General features: G+C 38.4%; 1 protein-coding gene across 1 annotated transcript in view; it reads left to right on the forward strand.

The window, feature by feature from the left end:
• PDHX (pyruvate dehydrogenase complex component X) overlaps positions 1 to 24,144 on the forward strand; it is a 36,893-nt gene extending 12,749 nt beyond the window's left edge. The window contains exons 4-11 of the mRNA XM_054634573.2: positions 3,311 to 3,516; positions 4,780 to 4,878; positions 9,799 to 9,970; positions 11,382 to 11,529; positions 14,003 to 14,061; positions 16,740 to 16,898; positions 19,039 to 19,103; positions 20,364 to 24,144. Of these exons, the coding sequence (XP_054490548.2) occupies positions 3,311 to 3,516; positions 4,780 to 4,878; positions 9,799 to 9,970; positions 11,382 to 11,529; positions 14,003 to 14,061; positions 16,740 to 16,898; positions 19,039 to 19,103; positions 20,364 to 20,628 (1,173 nt within the window). The 3' untranslated portion in view covers positions 20,629 to 24,144. The remainder of the gene's footprint in view (positions 1 to 3,310; positions 3,517 to 4,779; positions 4,879 to 9,798; positions 9,971 to 11,381; positions 11,530 to 14,002; positions 14,062 to 16,739; positions 16,899 to 19,038; positions 19,104 to 20,363) is intronic.
• Positions 24,145 to 26,089: the final 1,945 nt, after the last annotated feature.

The raw sequence follows: 26,089 nt of genomic DNA on the forward strand, positions 1-26,089 counted from the left end.
CACTATTTTTAAATCTCTCTTCTTCAGTTTTGAATGTTTCTGATAATCAGTTTGCCTCTGCATTTGCAGACACTGCTTTGCTAGATAGTGTGAGGGGGAGATATGGGGATTCTCTCTGTCAAAAGTATTAAAGAATTAATCCTAGAGAGATTAAATTGAAATTTGCTTAGTTTCTTTAATAGTAATTCATTATGGCTACAAGTAATGTTAGTATTTCAGAAGCTGTGGGAGTTTTTTGTTTCCTGTTTTGTATTTCAAATGCATTGCAAATTTCAAAATTTCTCTGTGTATTGCTCTTGTGGCACATTTTTGATAGATCAAAGCCAGACTCTCCAGCAGCTAGATGATATCAGTGTCATGGAGCAGTGACATTCAGCCTTAGTTATATCTATATGATCCAGTAACAATCCAGTGCCAAGAGCTGAACCTGAGAAGGAGATAGCAGGAGGTAGAAAATAACTATAACATCTTTCAGAATAAGGGAAGAGAGACAGCTTTGTTGGGGTAACACGAACAGATCATTATGCAAACCCAATTTTTAATGGATTCTTTTAATCCTTGAAATCTAGAAATGGTGGGCCTAAGAGTTAGAGTACATGATGGACAGGCTTTTATTCCAGTCTCCTAAAAAGTACAGAGAAAACCTGATGTTTCAGAAACTAAAATAATAAAAGAGCAATAAGGTCAGAAATTTTTAGACTTTTTTTTTTCTAGTGTGTGATCCTTGGTTGTCTTTTTGCACTATCTGGTGGATATTTCTGCTCTGTATTAAGTGTTCAGTAGATGTTTGTGTAAGGCTTATAAAATGAGCTGTGTCAGGTTTGTGGATGGGGTGATGATTACTTACTGAAAAGATTGTGCTTCCAAGGGCCACTCAGAAGTTTCACATGTGATGTAGTTAATGGGAATTTAAAAATGTTTTGTGCCTCTGAGCTATCATCTGGCTGGATTTCACTCACTTCCTAAAGAAATGAGACAAAAGTGTGTGCCTTTGATGCCAGCTACAATTCTGAACCATCTTGACAGAGTTCAGAATGGAAAACTTGGGTCAGATGAGCATGCTGTCTGCTTAATGCTTTGGGTTTTGCATTTAAGGATAAGAGGTTCATTAGGTTAAATTAATTCAACTTCTGTAACTCTTCTTGGTTTTTCTTGACTGTAGAATCTATGTATGGTTTAGGAAGAGCAGTCTAACAGTAGAATAGAAACTCATGCATATATATTTCTTCTCTGTATGAATAGTTCTTTTAATGATCACATCTGATTCAGTGTAAAATGCAGTAAAAGATTAAATAACTGACTGAAATATTAGAAGGGTAATTTCAGAATGATGACTATTCTTGCAGTAGAGTTGCTTCTTAAATTAACACTGATTTTTTTTTTTTTCCTTAAAATATGGTTCAATTTGGAACAAAACAGATGATGAAGGATTGTTTAAGAACTATAATTAATTGTTGAGGAATAGACTTAGAGCAGGTAGTGGGTGTGCAGCTGCAGGTTTTTCCCTGGGTAGGGGATATGGTGGGAGCACCAGAAAAGGGGCCTTGACCTGGTGCTGACCCTTTGCACAGCAGAGGGCACAGGGGACCTGTGGCAGTGGCCAAGTGACTGGACACTGGGACACAGCAGGAGCCAAGGACTCAGTAGGAAGAGCCCAGACTATTGGCAGCACGGACTGAGGGTATGAAAGCACAGGAATTCCTTTGTTTGTGGTCCTTCCCTAGAGGCACCAGCTTGAGCTGGTTTTGTGCTACTGGGCTACAATTAAAATTGCTTTGGGGATCCAGGTGTCTGAGATTGTGCTTTGGGAAACCCAGGGTCAATCTGGTGAGGAAACCCTGTCTGAATGTGTGGGCAGGGTGTGCAGGGAGCCACGTGAGGCACCCATGGGGTTACTGGCTCCCACTGTAAAGGGGCTCTGGCCCCCCCTTCACGTGGTGGGACTGGGACTGTGGCTGCCAGGGTTGCTCCTGGATGGTCAGACAGGAAAGTTTCCCTAACATTAGTATCTGTTACCATTTTCTCATTCATGACCTAAATGAGAATTGGTATGGAAACTACTTTGTATAAAAATTCCACTGCAGAATGAGCCAGCATAAGTTCAGTCTCTTTTTCTTTCCAGTGGAGGAAATAAACATTTCAGTATCTATTTGTTAGTGACTAAAGCACTATGCTGCAGTGGCAAAAGCCCCAAGGGAATTTTACTTCTCTATTTGCTTTATCTCCAATTTTTTCTCCCTGTCACGGTCACCTGTGCTTTGTTGGTTTGGTAGCAAAGCTAGGATTCTTTTGACTCTTCTTGCCTACATAGAATCATTAAATGTTTTGGCTTGTAAGGGTCCTTAAAAATCATCTTGTGCCAGGGATGCCATTCACTAAATTAGGTTGTGCAGGGCCCCATCCAACCCGGCCCTGAATGCTTCCAGGAATAGGGCATCCACCACCCTTATAGGCAACCTGTTCCAGTGCTTTTCCACCTTTGAGTAAAGCATTTCTTTCTAATCTAAACCTGCCCTCTCTGATTGTAAAACCATTGCCCCTTGTCCTGCCTGTATAAAAAGGCCCTCTCCCTCCCTTTTATAAGACCCTCTTAAGCACTGGAAGGTTGCTAGAATGTCTCTCCAAAGCCTTCTCTTCTCCAGGCTCAGCAGTCCCATCTCCCTCAGCCTGTCTTTGTAGGAGAGGTGCTTCAGCCCTCTGGTCATCTTTGTGCCCCTCCTCTGGACCCACTCTGAACAGGTCCATGTCTTGTTGAGGAACCCAGACCTGGAAAAAGCACTCCAGGTGGGGTCTCACAAAAGTGGAGTAGAGGGGCAGAATCATCTCCCTTGCTCTGCTGGCCACAATCCTGTGTTTGTCTCATCCCAGCACCCTAAAGTCCTTCTATTTATTTCAGCTCTTTCCACAGCTGAGATTCTAGGGTTCATTGAGGTTTATGTAGAGGTTTTCTTATTGTGAGTAAAGAAAATGTAGTAGTGACTCAAAAATCCAGGAGATGGAAAGTTAAGCAGAATTGTAATAATTTTTCTTTTTCTATTCTAGTTCTGAGCTGCAAAGGCTGTGTGTATAAAAAGTTACTTTGATTTCTGAGTGCTAACTTTAGGTGTATGGGATTTGTGGCATAATGGATTGTTCCTCTCCTTATAATAGCAATTATAATTAATTTCAGTCATGAAATATCTTATTAATAGTAGCAATAAATATATCTTACTGATGAATTGTCATTAATATGCCTGAAACTTTGATGTCTACTGGTTTTAGTCATATCAGAGCAGACAGTGTAATATGTAACTTAATGTTCTTAATTTAGGTGGAAGAAGGAAGCAAAAATGTTCGCTTGGGTTCACTCATTGGTCTGCTGGTAGAGGAAGGCCAGGACTGGAAGCAAGTTGAAATACCAGCTGATGCTGGAAGTCCATCTTCTGTGGCTCCACCAGCACCTGCACCTGCCTCAGCTCCTGCAGCTCCTTCAGTTTCAGCTCCTCCTCAACTGCAACATCAACCTGGGAAATTGCAGTAAGTTTCTATGTTTGTTATGAAATGGAACTCTTCATTAGATCAGGAGAACTGAACCAAGAAATATTTTTTTGTCACTTTTTACCTTGTAGTAGGCTGTTTTTTGAGGGTATTTCAGTATGAGTGAGGTGATAAACCTTGCAGGCCTAGACTATGTCTTTGCTCATAAGCCCAGTAAGTCAATTCAAACAGCATAATGTTATTAGAATTAAATGTACTTATATTCTGTCCTGCAATTAAATTATGAAGGATACTAAGCTTACAGTTGGAAAGAAGTAGTGCTAATACAGGATGGACAATAGTGTTTATGCATCAGATGCCAGATGTACCTGTGACTTGTTTTCTATTTGTTTGAGGAGAAAAAAATAAAGAAACGGCACACTCCAAAGTCCTTACAAGCTCTTGCATTTTCGATATTAGAAAAAAATTATTCTAATATTTTCATAACAGTGGAGTGCAAAAAACTTAAACCAGTCAGTTTATGTGCTCTTTGTTAGTTTGGTTTGGATCTGTTGGTATTCTAAGCATTGCAAACACCTTGGAGGAGGGGTCAGCTCCAGAGTGTTAGTCAGGTAGCAATAAGGCATAATCACTTTGTGTCCCAGGATATATCTTGTTTGGAGGTATCACTTCTTATTTGTGCTTATTTTTTTTCCCCCCAAACCTCATTATCTTTTCTGTCTGCTGGTTTGCTGTGTTCTAAATGCTGCCAGCATTTAGGCTTTCCTCATGCAAGTGGACGGCAGCTGAGGTCATTGCCCAGGCATTACCTGCAGCAGGAGGATGATCCACAAAAGGATTCTTGGAAGGATTATGTCTTTCATTTTAGTACCAAAGAACACAAGTGCTGTTTCACTGCAACTTTAGAGATGTATCAGCATGTTTGGAACCAAATGATCACTTATGACATGGGGTTTTTTTGGCAAGGGCTTAATGGACCATTCTTAAAATTCAATGAGGTGCAAATATAATCTCCTTTGGGAAATAATGAATAGGGGATTTTTGTGGAAAGACTTGAAACCAAGTATTTATTCTTTTATGAGTGTGTGGTTGTATCTAAGAATTCTAAAATAATTTCTCTAGATGTTGGCTTTTCTCTTCATTTCAGAAAGTAAATAATATTAAGATGCACTAGGTACTCAGTACCAGTGTGCTGTGCTTTGTAGTTGACCAGAGAGAAATGTAGTTTCTCGTGATGTGCATTAATGAAATAAGTTAATCTTGCAATTTAAATAATTTAAATTTTCCCCTTCATTTCTTGAGGGTTCGCTTAAGTCCTGCAGCTCGCAACATTCTGGAGACACATGGACTAGATCCAAGCAATGTTACACCTACTGGGCCTCGAGGAATCTTCACTAAAGAGTATGTAGAGAATTTGCTAAACCTACAGCTTTTGATATTAGACTAACCTCCATTAGATTAAAGTTTGCTTATTAAAAAAGCCATGTCTTTTTTTCCATTTTTTTGCTGTGGATGGGTATAGTTAAATTTGAAAAATCTGTTGAAAAGATAGGGAGAATGGGTTAGGCAGTATTTGAAAAAGGCCTTAATTAGAAAAAAACAGAACACATTTTTTTTTTTAAGTCCCATCTTGGCTGTGTGGTACTGCTGTCACATTTCCTGCAGCTCAGCCTAATGGTGCCTATTGCCTAGTAGTTTTTTATACCCTTTTGAGTATTGCAATATAATGATTGGCACTCAAGCCTTTGAGTGAGAAAGTTGAGTATAAAAAATGTGGTAGATTCGGTGCATTTAGCCTTGAAATGATGCATTCTCTTCACATGAGTATGTATGTTATTGGAAGTGAGGATTTTGGCAGAAATAAATAATTTTGTTCTCAGTAAAATTATTTCTTTTGACAAGTACCATCATTCACTTACACAGACTTTGCTGGCTACTGTTATTTTAGTTCCATTCAGAGACAACCAGGACCAGGTCAGTGTAACTTGGAGCTGGAGCCAGAAGAGTGGCAGACAGTTTTTCAAAGCTTTTTTTTTTCCTTATGACCTTTGGCTGAGTTGAGATGTAATAAGGAATTGAATAGGTAGAATATGCTGTGGAACAGCAAATCATCAGAGAGAGTTCTTTCTTAATTATGGAAGTGTAATGGTAATTTATGGTGTGTAATGAGGCTATGGCAGGTGGAAACCCTCTAGGACTTTGAGCTAACAAATTAACACTTTCTAGTTGTCATGGAGATCTAGCAAAGATTTTTCTGTAGTTATGACAATTGTCTAGCAAAATAATTTATTTTTAAAACTGTTTTTTTCATGCAAAAGATTTGACTATGAAATGTCAGCTTAAGATGAACAATGTCTGGGGCTTTTTAACCATTCTTTTGAAATGGGGTTAATCTTTCAGATGCCTACAGACTATTATTATATTCAGTTTGAAATGAAATTTGCAGATTTTTATAGAGAGCTGCTGCAGATATTCAGGGAAATATTTCCTTTGCTGCACTCACCAGACTACAAGAAAGAAAGATAGTGAGTTACATAAGCAAGCAAGATTCTTTCCCTCAACTTTCTATCTTTAAATTCAGTTCACTGTAAAACTTGCAGCAGCAGTTGGAACTTCCACTCTACTGGTGTTCTCTGTCATGACTTTCTCCCTCAGGAGGCCAATACTCTATTTTATTTATCTGGATACTTTTATTTATTTATATTTCTCTTATGTGTCTGTTCAAGGCTGAATTACTGTTGTTTTTTTCCTGCCTGTTTTGTTGTTGGTTTTGGGGACGTTTTCTTTTTAAGGAGCGGCAGGGTTTTTTTTGTTTGTTATTTCTAAGTAATATCCTCTTATTTCACTTAATATAATTTTCTTCCAAAATGTCCTAGAAATGTCCTAGAAAATTGGTGTGCCAGTACAAAGTAACTCAAATATTCTGTCAAAGATTGTACCATGTTTCTACTCATCAGCTCAGACACTGTTTGGGAGGGCTATATTAAAATGGATTGTTTCAGCTACCACTGCCCTTTCCCATTTTGTTTCATAGTGGTCTAGGGATTTATAAATGCAGCCATGAAAAGGCTGGCTATTGAGAACCGTGTTTTTCTGAAGCCCTGTTGCTCCCAGCTGTTAAGTCAGTGTGTCTTGGGATCTCTGAGCTGCTCAGGCATTTTCAGCTTGCAGAGAACGCATAGCACACCCATGGAGTGCTGTTTTTCTGGAGATGAAATTCATGTGCATGTATGGAGTATGAACTGACCCTGGGATCTCTGCTGTGTGCAATTTGTTAGCTGCTATATGGGAGGAATGAGTTCCTTCTACAATCATAGTGCAGTAGATGTGATACCTGGAAGTTTCTGATGTGCTCTGAATCTCTTCTAACCATTTGCCTTCTTGCAGGGAATCTATGAATGAGTAAACAGGTGTAAACATGTGGAAAGGGAATCTGAAATATATGAAAGGGGTTGGGTGCAATTTAGTAACAGTAACTGCCACCACAGGAAGCTTGTGTCAATCTAGGCATCTCTTGTTGCACTGTTGGATCCTCGGTGATCCTTAGGTGTCTGGGTAACCTAACTTGTATCAAGAAAAGTATTTTGAACACAAAATACTCAGTTTGCTTTCACCATTCTTTGGGTTTTGGGTAACATGAAGTAAAAAGACTACATGCTTCTGTAGTAGTGGTAAACCGAAGTATAACAAAGTTGCCAGAATCTGCATATTTCTAATAATAACAGTTTGGTAAGGCATATTTTTGTTTAAGAAATGTTTAATAAATGTTCATATCTTTTCTGCAAAGTAGGCTGCTCTTTCATGTTTGTTGCCTCTCTTCTCTTCCTCTGTTACTGATCCATGTTGATAGAAGTCTATAGAGTTGTTGGAAAGATGTGACCAACCCTTCCTTTTCCAGTTGTAATAAAATATCTATTTCCCTGACTTTAAGTTAAAGCTGTTTAATTTTATGTGCTTAGATGACTCTTCTAACTCTGCTTATATTCAGGCTTGCAGTGTTGCAACCATGACAGTCAAAACACTCCTGTACCTCTTTTTCTTAACCAGTTAAATAATTTGGAATTGATGGAGGGATCTCTATTCATATGTATGTATAACAAATACATGTGAACTTTGATTTTTATATATGTGCCTTTTGTACAAGTTAGTTTCAGAAAGTATTGAGCGAATCTTTTAATCTAAAAATAAGCTTAATTTTGGCAATGTTTTCCAATTAACACACTAAAAACCACCAAAACCAGATGGTCTCTCCTATGACTGCCGAGTGCAAGCCCTTAAGAAATTTTTGGTAGCTTCTAAATGTTAACCAAAAAGCTTGTATTATGTCATGCAGTTACTTTTTATGGCTCAAATTGTCATGCTCAGGAATGATTTTCATTCTATCAAATCTAATATTTTTCCCTGATGCAGTAGTTGTGTCAAATAATAAACACTTAATTTTAAAACAAATCTTGGCCAGCATATTAATTTGGGAAAACAAGTAACAACTTTTAATTAGGAAAAAATTTATCTTGAGCTCATTTGCTTTTTTGTTTTCAATATTGTTTGTTGAAGTATGTGTTGAAGGTAAGAATAAATTGAAGCAAGTCAGCAATGGTAAGAGGCATTCGGCAGAGGTTGTCCATTTTTAATTCTTGTTTCTGGAGTGCTACTTTTTAGGAGGAATGAAGAATGCATAGTTTTGAGATTTTGTTCTGTCTGTAAAGATTTAATAACAAACTCTTGGCTGTCACTCAAGAATAGTCTCTCAAGCAGTACTGAAATTAGATAGCTTTGTTTAGTATTTATGGCTTGTGTTTCAAAACCTTGGAAGTGTTGTAAGGAGTCTGATTTTTAATTTATTTTAATTTCCTCTGCCAATTTGTGGAATTGAACTTTTGTGTACATGCTGTGTCTTGGTGAAATAGTGTGGCCAGCAGGAGCAGTGAGGTCATTCTTCCCCTGTACTGGGCACTGGTGAGGCCACACCTTGAGTGCTGTGTCCAGTTCTGGGCCCCTCAGTTCAGGAGGGACATTGAGAGGCTTGAGCATGTCCAAAGGAGAGCAACAAGGCTGGTGAGGGGCTTGGAACACAAACCCTATGAAGAACGACTGAGGGAGCTGGGGTTGTTCAGCCTGGAGAAAAGGAGACTCAGGGGTGACCTTGTAACTCTCTTCAGCTTCCTGAAGGGTGACTGTGGTGAGCTGGGGCTCGGTCTCTTTCTCCAGGCAACAACAGACAGAACAAGAGGACACAGTCTCAAGCTGTGCCAAGGGAGATACAGGCTAGAATTAAGGAGGAAGTTTTTCACAGAAAGAGTGGTCAAATACTGGAATCATCTACGCAGGGAGGTGGTGGAGTCACCATCCCTCAATGTGTTTAAAAAAAGTGGATGTGGCACTTGGTGCCATGATCTAGTTGAGGTGTTAGAACATGGGTTGGACTCGATGATCTTAAAGGTCTCTTCCAACCTAGAAATTCTGTGATTCTGTGAAATGATAGAGATTTGTCTAGGGTATATTATACAGGCTTCTGTTAGCAGATCTGGAGAATAAAGAGAGGAGATCTACAATTGGTAGGGGTGGTGGAAATGCAGTTATTGCTGTTCAGCCTCGTAGGTGCTGGTCTTTAGCTTGTTGCTTTATGAATGCAGTGCACCTGGAGCAAGACACAGTGTCATGGCTTGGAGATAGGAATCTCTCTTTTCTCTCATACTGTGCCCACAACAGGAAAATTTTGTCTTGGTAGCTGTATCAGTAAAAAATCCTTGCAGAATGCTTTGGCTTTGGTTCTCCAGTGTGGTGTTAGGAAGTATGGGCCTGTATAACATCTGTGCCTCACTCTGCAAATTTATGTCAGAAAGGTGCAGAGAAATGAGTGATAAATGTATTACTCAATTTTCTCTTAGCACTAAGTAATTACATTAAATTCCTATTATTACAAATACAACAGATGAAACAGCTTTTACTTTAGACTTTGTAGGCTGAATAAATGTGTTCTTTCATTTAGAAGAATTGTTAGTGCAATTCAGAAATCACTTTGCATGCTTACAGTTAGTGATGATGATTGTTATGCATCTCTAACACAAATGTTTTCCGTTACTGCATATTCAGGCCCTTTTATTCATAGAAATTAATGAGAATTTACTAAAAAGATACCACAAAGGCAACACAAAATTAATATAATTTAATAATAATCACCTTCTTAATGTTTGGTTTGATAGCAGGAATTTAAATGTACAGAAGTGGCTAATTAAATAGAATAAGTGATGGAATAGAAATACTTAAGTAATTGTTAAGTAGTTTCTTTGTTGTCAGTATTTCACTGTGTTTAATCACCAGGGATGCTCTCAAACTTCTGCAAGAGAAGCAGAAGGGTAAACCCAGTGAATTGAAACCTGTGGTTTCTCCAGCTCCTGCTGCAGTGCCTTCTCCTTCACAAGCAACAGCTGTGACTTCTTATCCAAGGCCAGCAATTCCACCAGTTTCCACACCAGGACAACCTGCTGCACTGGTAACACTTCTGCTAAGATTTCAGCATTGCTACAACTGAATAGTGCAAAAGCTGCTTCAGTAGCCCTGAGATCTCTAGATCTAGAGACAGGAAGGAAACTAAGGCCACCCAGATGCCAAGCTCAGGGATGTGCAGTTTTTAGTATGTTTCAGTGATTCTAAGGAAATGTAATTAAAACTGTGAAATCCTTGAAATGATGGTCTGCATACTATTTGGTGAAGCTTGCAAATTGAAGTGATGGGAAAATTTATATTGCAGGCCTTGGAGAAACTAGAATGATGATTTATTTTTACTGTACTTGATTTGTTTGCTTTCCTGCAAGATATAAGTGTCCATTAATGAATTGTCAAGAGGTGAGGAAGGAAAAGTCTTCTTGGTGGTTGCCTTGGAGAGTAATTGTGCAAACTCTAGGACTTAAGTAAGTTTCTAAGTTAAATTGAAATGTTAGAAATACCAGAAAGTATTTTTTTAAAGAATAAATGCCCTTGATGAAATAGACATCAGTGGAAATTGAAAAGCTTTTATGAAAAACGTTTTCTGTCTCTAGAACTAAATTTGATGTATCTTTTTAGTCTGAAGTTTACAATGTAGCTACAATTCATAATATTCAGAAAATGCTGCCCTTTTTTTTGCACTGTACAAAGAGCCAAACAACTCAAAAGCTCAGACTTCTATCCATTACAGAATAAAACATTTCTATGATTGCACCGGAACATACATATTGTAATTTATTGTGTTGAGTAGTATTGAATATGTACTAAGGATTCTATGAATCCTTGTAAGTTCAAGAGATATGTGCTAAAAATTAAGTATACAGAATAATGTTTTACAAAATCATTTATCTTCTTGCTTTCTGTAGTCACTAATATTTTAAGAGATTTCTTGCAAGTTGACCTGCTTCTAGGAAGAACTTGGGAATTAAAACATTATTGGATATATCTGGAAGGAGAGAGAAGAATAACTAAAAAGATGCTGTAAAGCCTGTCTTAAGGGAATTGAAAAAGCAGTAGTTTACTGAGGAACTGTTCTTTTATAATTTAAATGGAGCAAAGCATAATCTGAGCAATATGCCAAACCTGGAAGATGGAACAGTGCTTATATACTCTGGCTGAAAACAAATGCCTCAATATTTGGATTATTTTTTTAAAAGCAAGGTTAATTCTATGCAGTAAAATGTAATTGTTATGTAAAACCTGTTGTGTTGATCTTAGTTAATAGAAATAGACTAGAACACTCAATGGTCTTTGTCATGTTAATTTAAGTAGTTGGAATGTATCACTTTTGGATACCTAGGGGATAGTTGACATGTGCAGGAGTCACTGATGGTAATGTGTAAATGCTGGAGTACTTTCAGCAAAGGGGAACTGTTGGCTGTCCTGATATTTAATATGCAGCATATGATTTCTTTCAGGGCACATTCACAGAAATCCCAGCTAGCAACATCCGAAGAGTTATTGCTAAGAGATTAACAGAATCTAAAACCACCATACCTCATGCATATGCTGCTGCTGACTGTGCCATTGATGCTGTTTTGAAATTAAGAAAAGAACTGGCCAAAGGTAAGTAGTCTGATTTACTTTAACATGTGGTAATACTAATGTGGTTATACTATAGTTTAATTTTTCCTGTTTACATAAACTTCCCCAGGAGGTGTAGATTTTGTCTAGGTAGACCACTATGCATTCAAATAGATTTTTTTTTCAATACGTTGGACTCAAGCTGTAGTTCCTGTTAGTTATTGAATTGGACAACTTGTCAGGATACAGGAAGACAGAGGTGTTACTTTGCCAACTCACACATCACTCTGAAGTCTTATTTTCCACAATAACCAGACTGCATAAGCACTAGTGATGCTCTGTTTGGTGATGGAGACATGCACCTCCTAGACTGGTACTAAGTTTGTGACTTGGGTAAAATAATTTTAGGTCTAAGACACTTAAAATGTTGATCTGAAGCTTCACAGTTGCTGTCATGGTTTGAAAGCTTATATGTTCAAATGGTAGCTTTACTAAGCCATGTGAGCTCTGCATTCAGAATAATGCAGCAGAATATTTTAATTTACATTTTTATTGCTCTACTGATTGAGAAACTGAGGCCAACTGTTCTGTACTAGTGACTAGCCCATGCTTGTTTATCTGTTTGTGGGGTCTAAAATTAAATTTGACAGGTGTATTCAGGTTTCCTACATGATCATAGGGAGCTGCTTGTCCTTCTACTGAAGTTTTGAGTGACTAATTTTTAATGCAACAGTACCCAGGTCATTTTTCTACCTATATTTTTCCTAATGGTACCTTATTCACAATTGAATGTCAAAGACATTTTCTAATGCTGATATTTTCTTTAAACAGCAGCAGTTCATAAGGAATGAACCAAAAAAGGATCTTAGTTAGGAATACTCACTTGATATTTTTCACACCTCTCCTGCTGTTGTTGATTCTTAATGAGTATTTCCTTTAAATGCAGAGGTGGAAAAGCCATATGTCTTTGCATGAAATTGAATTACAGAGCTTGTCCTGGTAGATTTTTATGTTTCCTCTGATGGAAATTGTGGGGTTTTTTACTATTATAAACTTAAGTGATGCAGGGTAAAATATTACCAGATGTGGATCATTTAACTGTATCGCTGCTCTACTACACTGGACAGTGACGTTTTTGCCAGGGATTAGGAATGTAGTATGTAAACAGAAACCAGTGTATATTTGATGATGAAGGTACAGGTTTGTCTGATGTGAAATTCTGCCAGTGCAGCATAGAATTGAAAGTTCCATTATGTTCTGTTGGAATGCTGTCTCTCTTCTTATACATAGATTACTAATCATGGCAAATGTTGCAGGCCAGTTATATGGTAAGTGAATACTAGGTTCACTCCTCTAAATTTGTGATGACTTAAGAATGTTTCACTTGATATAATTATCTATAAATTATTTTCCCTTGCAAAAATATTTCTAAAGATGTGTATGTTATATGCTATGGAATAATAATCCAAATATTTCCGGGTGGGACGTGCCTGGCCTCGTCTGGCCTTGCTGCTGGGCCAAAGGCGGCAGCTGTGGTGTTTCACCTCAGAGGTACCTTTGGCCGGCTGGATGCTGCAGCTGGGCACTCAGAACAAATCCAGGCTAGTAGGAACTCAGTTTACCTCTGGTGGAAAAGGTTCAGGTGACAGTGAAGAGAAAGGAGAGGATTCTATCGTAGAGTCTTAATCCAGAGTTTTATTGCAGGGTGGTAGACCTCTGAAACAGCTCCCAGCAGAATCCAGACCGCATGGTCTCATTTCCTTTTAAGCCCCGGGGACAGGGGGAGGGAAGGGACAGGTGAGGGCCAACCAGGTGTGAGGAGGGGAAGGCTCAAGGGATACAGACACTTGGACAGGCCAATGAGCCCGGACCTGAGGGGCATCTTTTGAACTTCTGCCAACCACACGACGCCCTTGCTGGAATGCTAAGATTGATGGACAGCTCTTAGCAGGAGGGCACAAGGGGAAAGGAAAGGCTGGCACACCTGAGGGGTTGGGATAGGTGAAACAGGAAATGGCATCACACTGCAACAATATGCCATAAACCAGATTTGAAAATTGGGCAGTTTTGCTACTTGATCAGTTTTGCTGACAGTGGTGATGGTGGTGGAAGGGTAATGTAGTTGTTTTGTATTGTGAGAATGATGAGTTTAATATTGTGTAAATGTCATGCATTTCAGGGTAATTTTATGGCCTAATCTGCTTTGTATCTATTATCCCTGCTTCTGATGCCACTCCTGATTTTAGTTACCAGTTTTAGTCCCCTGAAACTCTGAGTGTCTTTGCATGAGATTTTTCTTGATGGATGTACCTTTTGTCCCAAGGGGGGGGGGGGGGGGGGGAAGTTTTCCGTCTTTTATTGTTGGATTTTGAAGATAAGTGACTTTCTGTTAATGCTTCAAAGAAATAAACCTGCTGAATCACTAGAATCTTGTCATCACACAAATGCTGATAAAGCAAATCTTACGAACAATGATTGTTATCCTTTTTTAAAATTTTTCTGTTTCCCTTTGCAGATGACATTAAAGTATCTGTAAATGATTTTATTATCAAGGCAACAGCAGTTACTCTGAAGGTAAGCAAATAATTGACTTAAAAATATATTTTAGTAGTAAACTGCCAAGGAGACAAGAAAAGTATTTTGTGAGTATGTGGAGGTATGAGTGGGATCACAGTAAAGCTAGTAATTCTGTATTACTTATTGTCAGGTTTTTTTAGGTTTCCAGGTAAAATTCTCTTCACTGTCTACGCTGTGAACTATAAAAATGAGAACTTCTTAGTGAAGATCCACTTACTGCAGTTAACATCTGCAAATCCCAGTAGTTGCTTAGTCAGCAGACTAAAGCCATTGCCAAGATCATTAATTTAATCTTAGGTAGATCTTATCTCTTTTAGTTATAAGCAAGTCTTTATCTAACTCTTACATAAACCTTGTTATTACCTCAGGTGTATTCTGACGGCACATTGAGTGATACCTGCTTTGAAATAAAAATTCTTCTGGCAACCGCTCTGCTCATTGCTAGGAATTCTCATGGCCTGGATTACCTCACAATAATATAAAAACATTGGAAAGGATGTGAGAGCTGGTTTTCTCATTTGTGAGGATAATTCAAACTGTTTAAAGGTTGAGAGGAATTTATGTTTAAGTTGGGGGAGTATTCCTGTGGATGTATGAAATTGATAGAACACCGGACTGGAAAAGACTTAACAGATTTCTAGCTGAACATGTACTAAATATTAATGTATAATTTGAAGAGGTATAGCTTAATGTATAATTTGGACAGAAAATAGACAGGATTCTACACAGTTTCATAAGCAAGTGCCTGAGAGAAATTTGAGGCCTTATTTAGACTGGAAAAAAAAACTCTGCGAGTTAATACCAAAACCAAAAGGAGGGGCTAAATATGTGTGCTGTGCTTTTGTTAGATGTGTACGTAACAAGAAGTTTTTTTTAGTGGTCTACTGAAACCTTTTGTGAGGAAATAGTGACACTCAAAGTTTACCATGAACTGCTGTGAGTGTTGGATTACTTATCTCTGCACCAGAGAGCAGGTAAAAGGAACAGGAGACAGAGAGCAAGAGGTTTTGTGTTTTGTCTTCTGAGGGGGCTCTTAGCTTTTGAGCTGATAATATTGTGTTGATATGGAAGTAATCAATAAAGTTCTTCTATCCTATTGCTTTGTTAGAAATCTATGCTAGCATTTGTTTGACTATTAAAATAATACATTAAACAAGACCCAACAGATTTAACTCAGTGTATCAGGAAACAAGTTCATGATCAAGCTCACATCTCATCTACTTTGTATCAGCATTTTAGGGAAAGATGTGGGCAACTGCTTTAAAAAAAGAAAACCCACTTCCACCTGTACCTCTCTTCCCTGAAACTGGGTGGTGTGAATACATCTTCAAGTTTCAATTCAAGGCAGTTCAATTGACTTTTCTGAGTGCTCTTCAGGGAATATTTTGTTACTATTTTATTTCTGAACAATGAAAAATGTGTTCTTCTAGCTCTAATGAGCTGACTGCAGCTGGTTTGACAGTTTGACACACCTCAAGATACTGCTTGTATTGGTTCCTGGACATGTGAAATTTCTCCTTCACTTAGGATATCACAACTCCAGTTATGGCTTCTGTGTTTCAGCTTGGTCTTGACATTTGACAGCCAAGATTTTGTGAATGTGCCAGTGGGCTCACCAGGTGACAGCCCAGTAGAACCATTCTTCTTTCTGGTACAAGGAGGGAAAAGGATGCAGGAAGGAAGTAAAACTTCCAGGCTGATATCCTGAAGTGGCTGGGCTTTGTAGCAACACCTCCTATAGCAGCTGTCCTTTAAAAAGAAATCTTCCATTGTTGAAGTGACAAATTCTGTCTCTACCATCTCTTTTGAATACCTTTATATAAAGAGTTTGAGTTGCACAGCACCTGCTTGAGAGCATCTTAAAACTGTGTAAACTGTAGGACTTCTAGAAGTTTATTTAGCTTGCAAAGAAGAATACTACATACTTTTTTCTTCTTTTCTCTTTCCTTTTTTTTTTTTTTCCCACTATACATGCTGGTGTTGAAGAATAGGAACACAGAGTACTGTCATACCACTTCTTCCCAGGAGTGCAGTTACTTTAGATAGACAGTCACTTTTGATATTGTGTCCCTCCCATAATTTTTCTGGAATACCTTCTTCATTTCATTGAACTCAAAGAACTAAATGAAATTATCAGTGAACATCTCAATTTTAACTTAGTCCACCCACAAAAAAAAAAAAATAAAATCTGATGCATTTTAGGAGAACATCTGAATAACAGTGAGTGTACCTGCAACATATTTTATTTGTTGGGAATCATGCTTGAGACATCAGTGAAAAACAACATGTGAGTATAGTAGGATGTCCATTTCCATGCTTTAAGATCCAGCATCCTGTGATTTATTTTGTGGGAGAAGTTGCACTGCTTTGAGGCTTTACATGTTGGCCATCATAAGGTGGTATTAGTGAATAAATTTACATTACATTTGAAGTAATGTGGGTTTTTTTTTTCCTAGCAACACCAAACAAACTTCTGTCTGTCCTGCCATTTTTAGTTTCTGGTGCATACATTTCCTTCTTTTTGATGAAGTAAAAATGAATAAAATCAGCAAGCTAATTCGCTTGGTGGATTCCTGTAGGTAGCTATGTGTCTTAAAGGAATTTCCTTTTTCTTAATAACTGATTGCACTGTTATTCTTCTAACAGCTGTCTTTTTTTTATTGTCTGTGTTTTAGCAAATGCCAGATGTGAATGTAACGTGGGATGGGGAAGCCTGCAGGCGGCTGCAGTCCATTGACATCTCCATTGCCGTGGCAACGGACAGAGGGCTCATTACACCGATCATAAAAGATGTTGCTGCCAAGGGAATAAAGGAAATTGCTGCCTCTGCAAAGGTGGGTCTGAAATGTGCAGCAGGCTGAGGAATGGAGCAGCTGTATGGTTTTCTGTAGCAGAAAATGTAGCGTGACCCAGATACACATCAGTAATAACAAAGGCAGTGGAACTAAAGCGGTTTCAGCATTACTTACACTTCAAAATTCTTATTAATTTTGCAACTCCATTTTTCATCAACAATAATATCGTGTTATTTAGTTGAATGGTGGCTAGACTGCTTGAAAAATAAACCTGTGCAGACTTTTGCAATTTAATATAATTGAAATTCTTTAATCCTCAAGAGAATGCTACTTAGTGCTAGTTTCATTAGTATTTCCAGTCTTGGGGTTTGAGATTTTGGGTTTTTTGTGTTTTTTCCCTTTCCCAGAAAATTTCTTGTCTGCTTTTTCTCTCTTTGCAGTTATATTATGAAACATATTTCTGTCTGCATTTTTTTCAATATGCAGTTCAATTAAGGCTGTAACATTAAACTCCTCAGACTAATGAGCAGTACTTTGCATAGACCAGGTGCCAGTCAGAGTGATATGTGGCAGTTGTTGCCAGATAAAGGAGTGGTTTTTGGCAGGCAAAAGTAGACTGAATGATGTCCCAAGACAGGCCATTTTTTGTCATTTAACGAGTGCTAATTAAAGGCCTACAGCATCTGAGGAATGCAATGGAAGCAGATCCTAGGACATAAAAGTGTCCCCAAACTCGACACTACTGTACTTTGTAAATTCTTGCCTTTTGTGTGAAACTATAGAAGCCATAATAGTCTGTGTTGATGGATGGGAACAGCCAAAAAGGTGTGGCAGAAAAAGATGGATCATACCACAAAACATTCATCAATGGCTGTTTTTAAGATTTTTTTTCCAGTCCATATTGCTTACTTTATACTGAATGTGTTGTGAAAGCAATTCCTTACACTAGTAACCAGTTGAGGAGGAAGGTCAGTTGAGGTGGTTGTGGGGTTAGTGATAGAATGACAAGAAGAGAAGCATTGTTCAGTGTTGTACTTTCATTATAATCCCCAATACCTGTAATAGTGTGCAGCATTGTAAACCTCTCTTACCACAGATCAATGTCCTGCAGTTCCCATGATGGAAATGCAGCTTGTGTTATGTCCAATGGGGCCATGATAGTGAGCATTCCCCTTGCCTTTCAAGGGGAATGTGTGTGACATAGGTGTCCACACCAACATCATTTTGCTTTTCAACTTCTTCACTGAATTACTGAAATAAACACTTACCTGATATGCACACACTGGAACTGCAGATGCTTCTCTGTCAGTCTCCCTTGTAGTTTGGCAGGCACTGTCTTTGTGTAATTGCTTATCTGTCCCTTCTGTTGCATGTTAATGTTGACTTCTTTCCAGGTCATATGCATCCTGGCCCTGGATTGTCATCATTCAAATAATGCAATTGCACAAACGCATCATGCTTCTATTGATCCTGTTGTGTGAATGCTGTTCCCATGGCTATTGTCTTCACCAGTTATTCAGAGATGAGAAAAAGCCTAAACTGAAGCTCAGTGTATCTTTGTAACTTGACATGCTTATTATGAATTTTAGAATTTTTTACAACTCTGTGATCTTATCGTGGAACATAGTATGACCTTCTTGGGCTGTATTTGAAGCTTTCTTCTGTTGTATTTTAAAGAAAAGTCTCACAAATGAAATGGAGATCACAGAAGGAGTGGCCTTAAAGGCAGCCTTCAAAAGGTAGTTTAGCTGGGAGAAATATATTCATTCAATCTGATAGAAAGTTCTGAAATGGTACATGTCAGTTTCTTTAAACAAATATGTTAAGAATACTGTAAATTTATCTCATCAGTATTTTGCTAGATAATCTAAAACCACCAGAGAGAATGGTGGTTTCATTGTAAAAACTGGATCAATATTTGTAAGGTGAGAGAACAGCTTTTATTGAACAGCCAATATTGGTGGGAAAATGAAGTTTTGTGTTCTAGTCTCTTTGCCAAATCATTGCTGATAGAACAACAGTGTTGCTGAGGTGCTTCCCTAAATCCAAAAGCAAGTGATTTTTGCTTACTTAATGTCTGTATGGTACTTAAAATGTCTTACTGAAATAAAAAGAATTAGTCTATTGCAACATAATAATTTTTTACTTTTCTCTGCCTGTTTTCTTTCATTTTCTGTAGGCTCTAGCAAAGAAGGCCAGAGATGGAAAACTGTTACCAGAAGAGTACCAGGGAGGATCTTTTAGGTAAAACTCTAGCAGCATTTAATACATGCACCATGGGTTCAGAACTGTTTTATCCTCAGCTATTCCATTGTCTTTTAATGCATTGCTTTTAAAATGTTGCTCTGTTTAGGATGAAACTCCTTCTGATGATTCTGAGGGTCAAACCTAGACTGGGTGTCTTGTATCAGGGGGAAACAATTACCCTGCTACGGGTTCATTTCATCTGTACTTGGCACTGGTGAGGCCACACCTTGAGATCTGTGTTCAGTTTTGGTTCCATCCCCACAAGAAAGACATTGAGGTCCTGGAGTGTGTCCAGAGTAGGGCAGTGGAGCTGGTGAAGGGTCTGGAGCACAAGTCTTGTAAGGAACAGCTGAAGGAACTGAGATTGTTAAGTCAGGAGGGACCATATCACTCTTCACTCTTTCTACCTAAAAGGAGTATAGTTGTAGTGAGGTGTGGGTTGGCCTCTTCTCCTAGGTTGTAACAGGAGGAGAGGAAATGGCCTCAAGGGACACCAGGGGAAGTTTAGATTGGATATTAGGAAAAAATTCTTCATGAAATGGATTGTCAAGCATTGCAAGAGGTTGTCCAGGGAAGTGGTTGAACCACCATCCCTGGAAGTGTTCAAAAAGCAGGTGGATGTGACATTTAAGGACCTGGTGTATGGTGAACATGGCAGTGGTGCCATTTGGTCATTGGACTGTACAATTTAATCCTTTTTCCACTCTTTGCTGTAACTGTAACTAGGAAGGAGGAGATGGTGGGCCACCTTTCTCCATAGACAACTTGTCACAGAAGAATCCAAGCCTTTCCTAATATACCACTTGACAGGTGGTGACACAGACAGAAATGTTTTCATGTGATACCTGAGTGATACCTGGATGCCCAAATTTTATTGCTTAGGGGATACCAGCAGACATTGTAACTTGCAGCTGTGAGGTTCAGTCTAAAAGATATTTGGCTTGTAACAGGGACAGGCAAAATATATTTAAAGACATTGCTTTCCTGGTTTACTTTATGGTTTCATTGTGTGCAGGGCAAGACTATATTGCTGTAAAGAAATGGGACTTTTTAAAAGGTGCATAATTTTTAATTGCAAAAATTCCAAACCCTTAAGAGTCTGAATGTGCTCAACTGAAAACTGTTCAGATCTATTTTTAATTTAATGGGTTTTGCCTTGGAGGAAATTTAAATCATAGCTGTTCTTGTATATAGATTATTTCCTGGAGGGGTTATGTAATTTCTGATGTTACTGGAACTCTTTTCTGTTTTATTCAGTATCTCCAATCTGGGCATGTTTGGCATCAGTGATTTCACAGCAGTCATAAACCCTCCTCAGGCCTGCATCCTCGCTGTGGGCCGAGCAAGACCAGCGCTCAAGATTGTGGAAGATGAAGAAGGGAATGAGAAACTTGAGCAGCATCAGCTCATGACAGTGACTCTCTCGAGTGATGGTCGGGTGGTGGATGATGAACTGGCTTCAAAGTTTCTGGAGACCTTGAAAGCCAATATAGAGAATCCAATGCGACTGGCCTTAAATTAAACTCAGTGAAGATTGCTTCCTGTTTTGACAACATAGATAACTATTATATACTTAGGGTTGTTTTTCTGTATAGAGGAGTAAATAGCTGAAGACGGACAGTTAAAAATATTTAATTTATGAATTAATGTGAAATACTCATGATTTTAGTCTTCTATAATAACCAGGTTTCGTACTGTAAAGCTAAAAGACTTTGAAGTTAACATACCATATTTCTTTAAACACATAGTACCAATGGCACGTGTTTGCATAGGAAAGTCAATCTCATCTGTAAAAAAAACTCAATAAAACTTCATGAAATATAAAAGGGAATAATAGAATAATTTGGGTTGCAAGAAACTTTTAAAGGTTGTCTAGTCCAGCTTCTCCTACAATGACCAGGGATGCCTTCTGAGCCCCACCCATCCTGACCTTGAATGTTTCCAGAGATAGGGGATCTTCTGCCTCTCTGGGTAACCTGTACTGTCTTTTACCACCCTTGCTGTAAAAATCTTCCTTATATCTAGTATGAATCTACCCACTTTCAGTTTAAAACTATCACCCCTTCTCCTATTGCAACAGGCCCTGCTAAAAATTTATTCCAGTCTTTCTTAAAAGCCTCCTTTAAGTATTGAAAAAAACCAGAACTTAATTGTGCAAACAGTGTTCTCATAGAGGTCCCAGTATAAAAGGTCAAATTTTGCACATTGAATAGTTGCTGATTAATGCTGTTCTTTGCATGGATGGAATGTAGATGTAAGTAGAAAGTGTTTCATCATCAGTGTATATTGAAATGTAACTCGGAGGCTCAAGTGCAGTGGCCTGATCTTTAACAGAATTAGATTGGATCTTTCTTACATATAAATATGGAATCACATATTGCATGTAAATGTTATGAAATAACTGTGTTTACAGGACCTCATGAGAATATAAATTGTCAATAGAATTATGGGAGTTTGTCTTATTCTGGTTTGTGCAATTGCTTTTTCCTAATGATTTGTAGGAATTAATTATGGCAGCAACTCAACAAGTAAACAGCTACTTGCAAGACAGCCTTTACTTTAAACTGAGGTGAGAGTTTTTGATAAATGAGTTTGCCTCTTTAGCTTCTTCTATCATAAATTTCACAAACTATTGGTTTGGAGAGATTTTTGATTACCAGATATAGTTTACTGTGCCAGAATGGACATAGCCATTCTGTATTTCCAAGAATTTTTTACTGATAAACCATATTAAAGATTGGTTCCTGAGGATTAATTTGCAATTTGAAACGATTGACTTCCAGTTTTTCCAAAGCTGTTTGTTAACCTCGTATTACTGTGGGGAAAAAAAAAAGGATCAATTTCTATATTGTCTTTAATGTACAAGATCTCATTATTTGCTGAATCTGCTCTGCTCAGGAGATTTTTCAGGCCGATTATAAAACTGATTTCCTGCTTTTCACTTGTGCACGTGTTGCTGCAGGGGTGCTGTGTTTTCCCCAGCCCGCCCAGGTGGTGCTCCCGCAGGTGAGCGCTGCATGGCTGCTCTGTGTTGCTGCAGTTCTGCATGCGCTGCGATCCCTTCTTGCGAGCCAGGGCTTTTCCTGCGCCCTCGGAGCCACTGGAAGGCGCTGTTGCATGCAAGGATGGGATGGGATGTGATTTGTGTCCCGTCTCACCAGCTCTCATCCCCTGTGCTGTCCCAGCAGGCAAGGCAACTTCTGCAGGTTAAATAAACCTTTGGAGCTTCGGAACTGGGCAAGGCTAACAAGGTTGAATTGCAGTTTTTGCACCTGCCGGCTTTGCCAGCATTGTTATTTGAAGCAGATATAATTTGTCAGTCATCAGCCTGTGAAGGAAATGTGTGGAGTTCAGATGGGTGATAGCAGTCAGATCTTAATTCAGAGGAAGTGTACCCTTTAGCAACATTTAGCACTTCAGCAGAAGTGAGACAGCAAATATGTGCCCATACAGATTAAATATTCAGTATCTTCTTGATGATTTGGGATAGGAACAATGGGTAAATTGCCAGAAAGTGAATAAGTAGTAATGGGTATGCTTGCTTTTGAAGCAAATTTTCCTCAAAGTAAAATTTTCACAGATTAAAAATTTAGCTTTCTGTATTTTATTCTTTCAAATGTCTTCTGACAGCCTATTCTTTACATACCAAAGCAAGACATACAATGAAGACATCTACTTTTGTGAGTAATTTTTTAAAAAAACATTGAAATGGAGTATACTAATATGTGCTGGAAATGTGTGCCTTTAGGATACATACTATCTTTGTATCATTTTCCATTGCAGGAGGCATGATTGAAAAAAAAAGCTATTTTGGACTTCGTGATTGTTGGCAAATATTGAATTGTGTGTCACACTTTAATCCCTAATTGCAATGTCAGAATGTTTGACTTATGGGCATTTTTTTTCCCTGCGATCTACTCATAAAATAAAATTTCTATAATTCCTGCTTGATGCTGTATCCTGCACCTCAGGATACAGTTGGCTCTTCTGGCTGCCAGGGCCCACTGCTGACTCATATGCAGTGATGTTCTATTCTGTTTGTCCCTAAAATGTTGAAGGTATAGAAAGCAGATTCCTCTGATATAGCAGTTACATCCATAATAGATTAATCAGGAAAAAAAACCTGATACGCTGAAAGTATCTTTCAGCATGTTCTTTAGTTAAGCATACGTTTTGAACTTTAAACTTGGGATTTCTTTCTGTGTAGTCATGCTTGAGTGAATCAGGAGGATGTTCATGGTAGCAGATGTGTAGAAACATGTCCAAGAAACACAAACTTAGGATCTGGGTGAAATCACGTGTTGATTGAACTGGGGTGAAAATCGCTTACTGGAAGCTACAGGCTGCTCTGCATGTTTACTTTACAAAATCTGCATCTTTCATCTTTATCAGTGAAAAGCCATCACTGTTTGCCTGAACTCCGTTTGCGCTCCTTCGCTTTTACGTCAAGTTTGTTTCAACTTGTAGGTGTTGTGGTACGTAATTATTCAGCTACAATAACCATACTGTTCTTCCCTTTCTCCATAATAATGGCCCTACCTGGCAAGTTAAACATTTGTGTCATTATGAGAAAATAAGTAGCTGGAAAATGACGGACATTTCTGTTTGTTCAGTACCTGTACCAAGGAAAGTGATTCATGCTACATTAATGAATGCCACTATTTATCTCCTTAAAAGATAAGAGAACAATAGAAGATTCCCTTTTATACTTTGGAAGGTTTTCTTGTGTCCTAGACCTAGACAGGAAGAAAGGGCAGCTGTGAACATTTTTATTTCTGCTCACTGTTGTATAAGGAGTGAAGTGAATTGTTAAAGCAACAGATCTCTCCTGCAGTTTCATGATTTTTGCATTGCCTGTGTGATGTGCATTACAGCACACTCTTCAATTTGCAGGGATCTGATTAATTGAAGGATACTCTCCATTGACCTAGCCATCAATTCCCGTTTCAGTTTCCTATTTTAAAAAATAATTATGTTTCATTTTGCAGCTTTGGTACACTTTAAATTTCTTCTCTGCCAAATAAATGATAAGCTTACATATCTGAGGAGGCTGTTTGTTTCTGCAGATGCTTATACTAGCTGTGTCACATCCCAGTCTGCATTAGCAGCATGCGCTGACTTTCTGGAGGTTTCTGCAGACAGCAGCATGCTGTTTCTTCCTTCTTGCCTGGAGAACAGGAACTGGTCCCTGGGTTGATCAGAAAAAGAACTCTTCTTACACTCTTCTGAAGTTTGTAACTTTTGACTTACAGTGTGAATTTCAACCCAGTATTCTGAGTGCAATATGTTACTTGGTCATTCTAGGATAGTAGGAAAGAATTCTACAGCACCTTTACTATTCTTTTAAAGTACAAACAATGCACAGATTCAAAAGAAAGTAACATTCAAATTCCACCCCCACCCCCAAGAGTATTTAGAGAGAGAACTAATTTGCAGTTATTTTGGAGCCAATTCAGAAGTTAATTGGTTGTGCCCAGGGAAATTCATCAGATGTTTTAACACCTTGCATTTCCCTGTTGACAAATATAGAGGAAATACAGCTTTTTCAGGTAGATTTAGAGTCTTTTTTTCTGTCCATTCATATTTTGAACCTACTATAACTATCACTGTCTTCAGAGCAGGTGGTGTCTTACTCAAGCTCATAATGAGGGCTAACGATTCTGAGTGACTCCCAGGCTGGAGCAGAAGAAACATTTCTGGATATGTGAAGTTATCTGAAACAATGCTCTAAGGTACCTCCTTGGCTGCTATCCATATGCATTTGTGTCCTCTCTGACAGCTGCAAACAGATGCCACAGAGGGTCGAGGCCCTCTTACTGAAGTGGATAATACTCATAGAAGAGAAGTGATTATTGAAATTCACCTGTCAGGGCTGTCTCAAATATTCACATGGCTTAAATTTTAAGTGTAGTCTGAGCTGAGAGAGGCACTTTAGCCAAAGACTAGATTTAAGCAATTGCAGAAGACATCTTTAATTTTGAAGACAATCCCTATTGTAGAGGGTAGAAGAGATGAAAGAAAGTCAAAAGAAAGGAGTCTTTTTCACCTGTATTTGAACAGCATTCTTTGTGTAGCATTATCTCTATTTTATTCATTATCAAGAAGTGCCTGGATTTCTTTAAGCCATAAAGTATAAGCAGATGATCTCTGACTGTGTAATTGTCATGGACAAACTCTAAAGGAAATAATGCTTCAAAACTTTAATATTCCATAATGCATTTAGAAAGGGAATTTTACTTCTTGGACCTCCTTTTAAAGGAAATGCATAATTTGTGTGTGTGAGGGCCCATGTACAATCTCTGTGTGTGCAGAGACAGGTAAAGACCATGTGCTGCTTTTTAAACTGTGTTTGTTAAAGCCTTTCAGATTTCGGCTACAGGATGAACAGGGGCAGGCTTCTGAATTCCCCTGCTGAGACTTCAACATTTCTGCTTTAATGTTCATGTTTCAATGTGTGTGTGCAGGTACAACCCTGGGGGAGGCCTGAGAGAAACCTGCCCTGATTACATTTGAAGAGAGTAATTGCAACATTGCATCTGTTGCTCAAACAGGAGTGATGAGACAGGTGCAATGATAGCTGGGAGCAAATACTCTTGGCTAAGAGAGACACCCTGAAGAATCTGTGAAGCAATCTTTGGGTGAGAAAGCAGCCTTCCCTTGTACCTACCTCACCACAGTATTTTGGAGCTGTGGTTTTGTGAGAATAATTTGTCCAATTGAAGAGGTTTTAAACTTTTTTTTTTTGGTTAAATAATAGAAAGACATCTAACCGAGTAAAACCCTCAATAGTTGCGTAATACTCAACTTACAGATAAATCTAACATAGATTACAGAGAAATCTAACATATCTCATCTGAGAAAACATAGGGTATTGGGACTGATTTAGGTATAGGCTAAGCCATTATTTTTCTCTGTCCTTTTCTAAGCATGAGTCCAGTTTAATTTTTAAGCTGCCTAATGTGGTAATTGTCCTCCTGTGGATG

Source organism: Agelaius phoeniceus, chromosome 6 (genome assembly GCF_051311805.1).
Source record: "Agelaius phoeniceus isolate bAgePho1 chromosome 6, bAgePho1.hap1, whole genome shotgun sequence".
In the NCBI taxonomy this organism is placed as follows: domain Eukaryota; kingdom Metazoa; phylum Chordata; class Aves; order Passeriformes; family Icteridae; genus Agelaius; species Agelaius phoeniceus.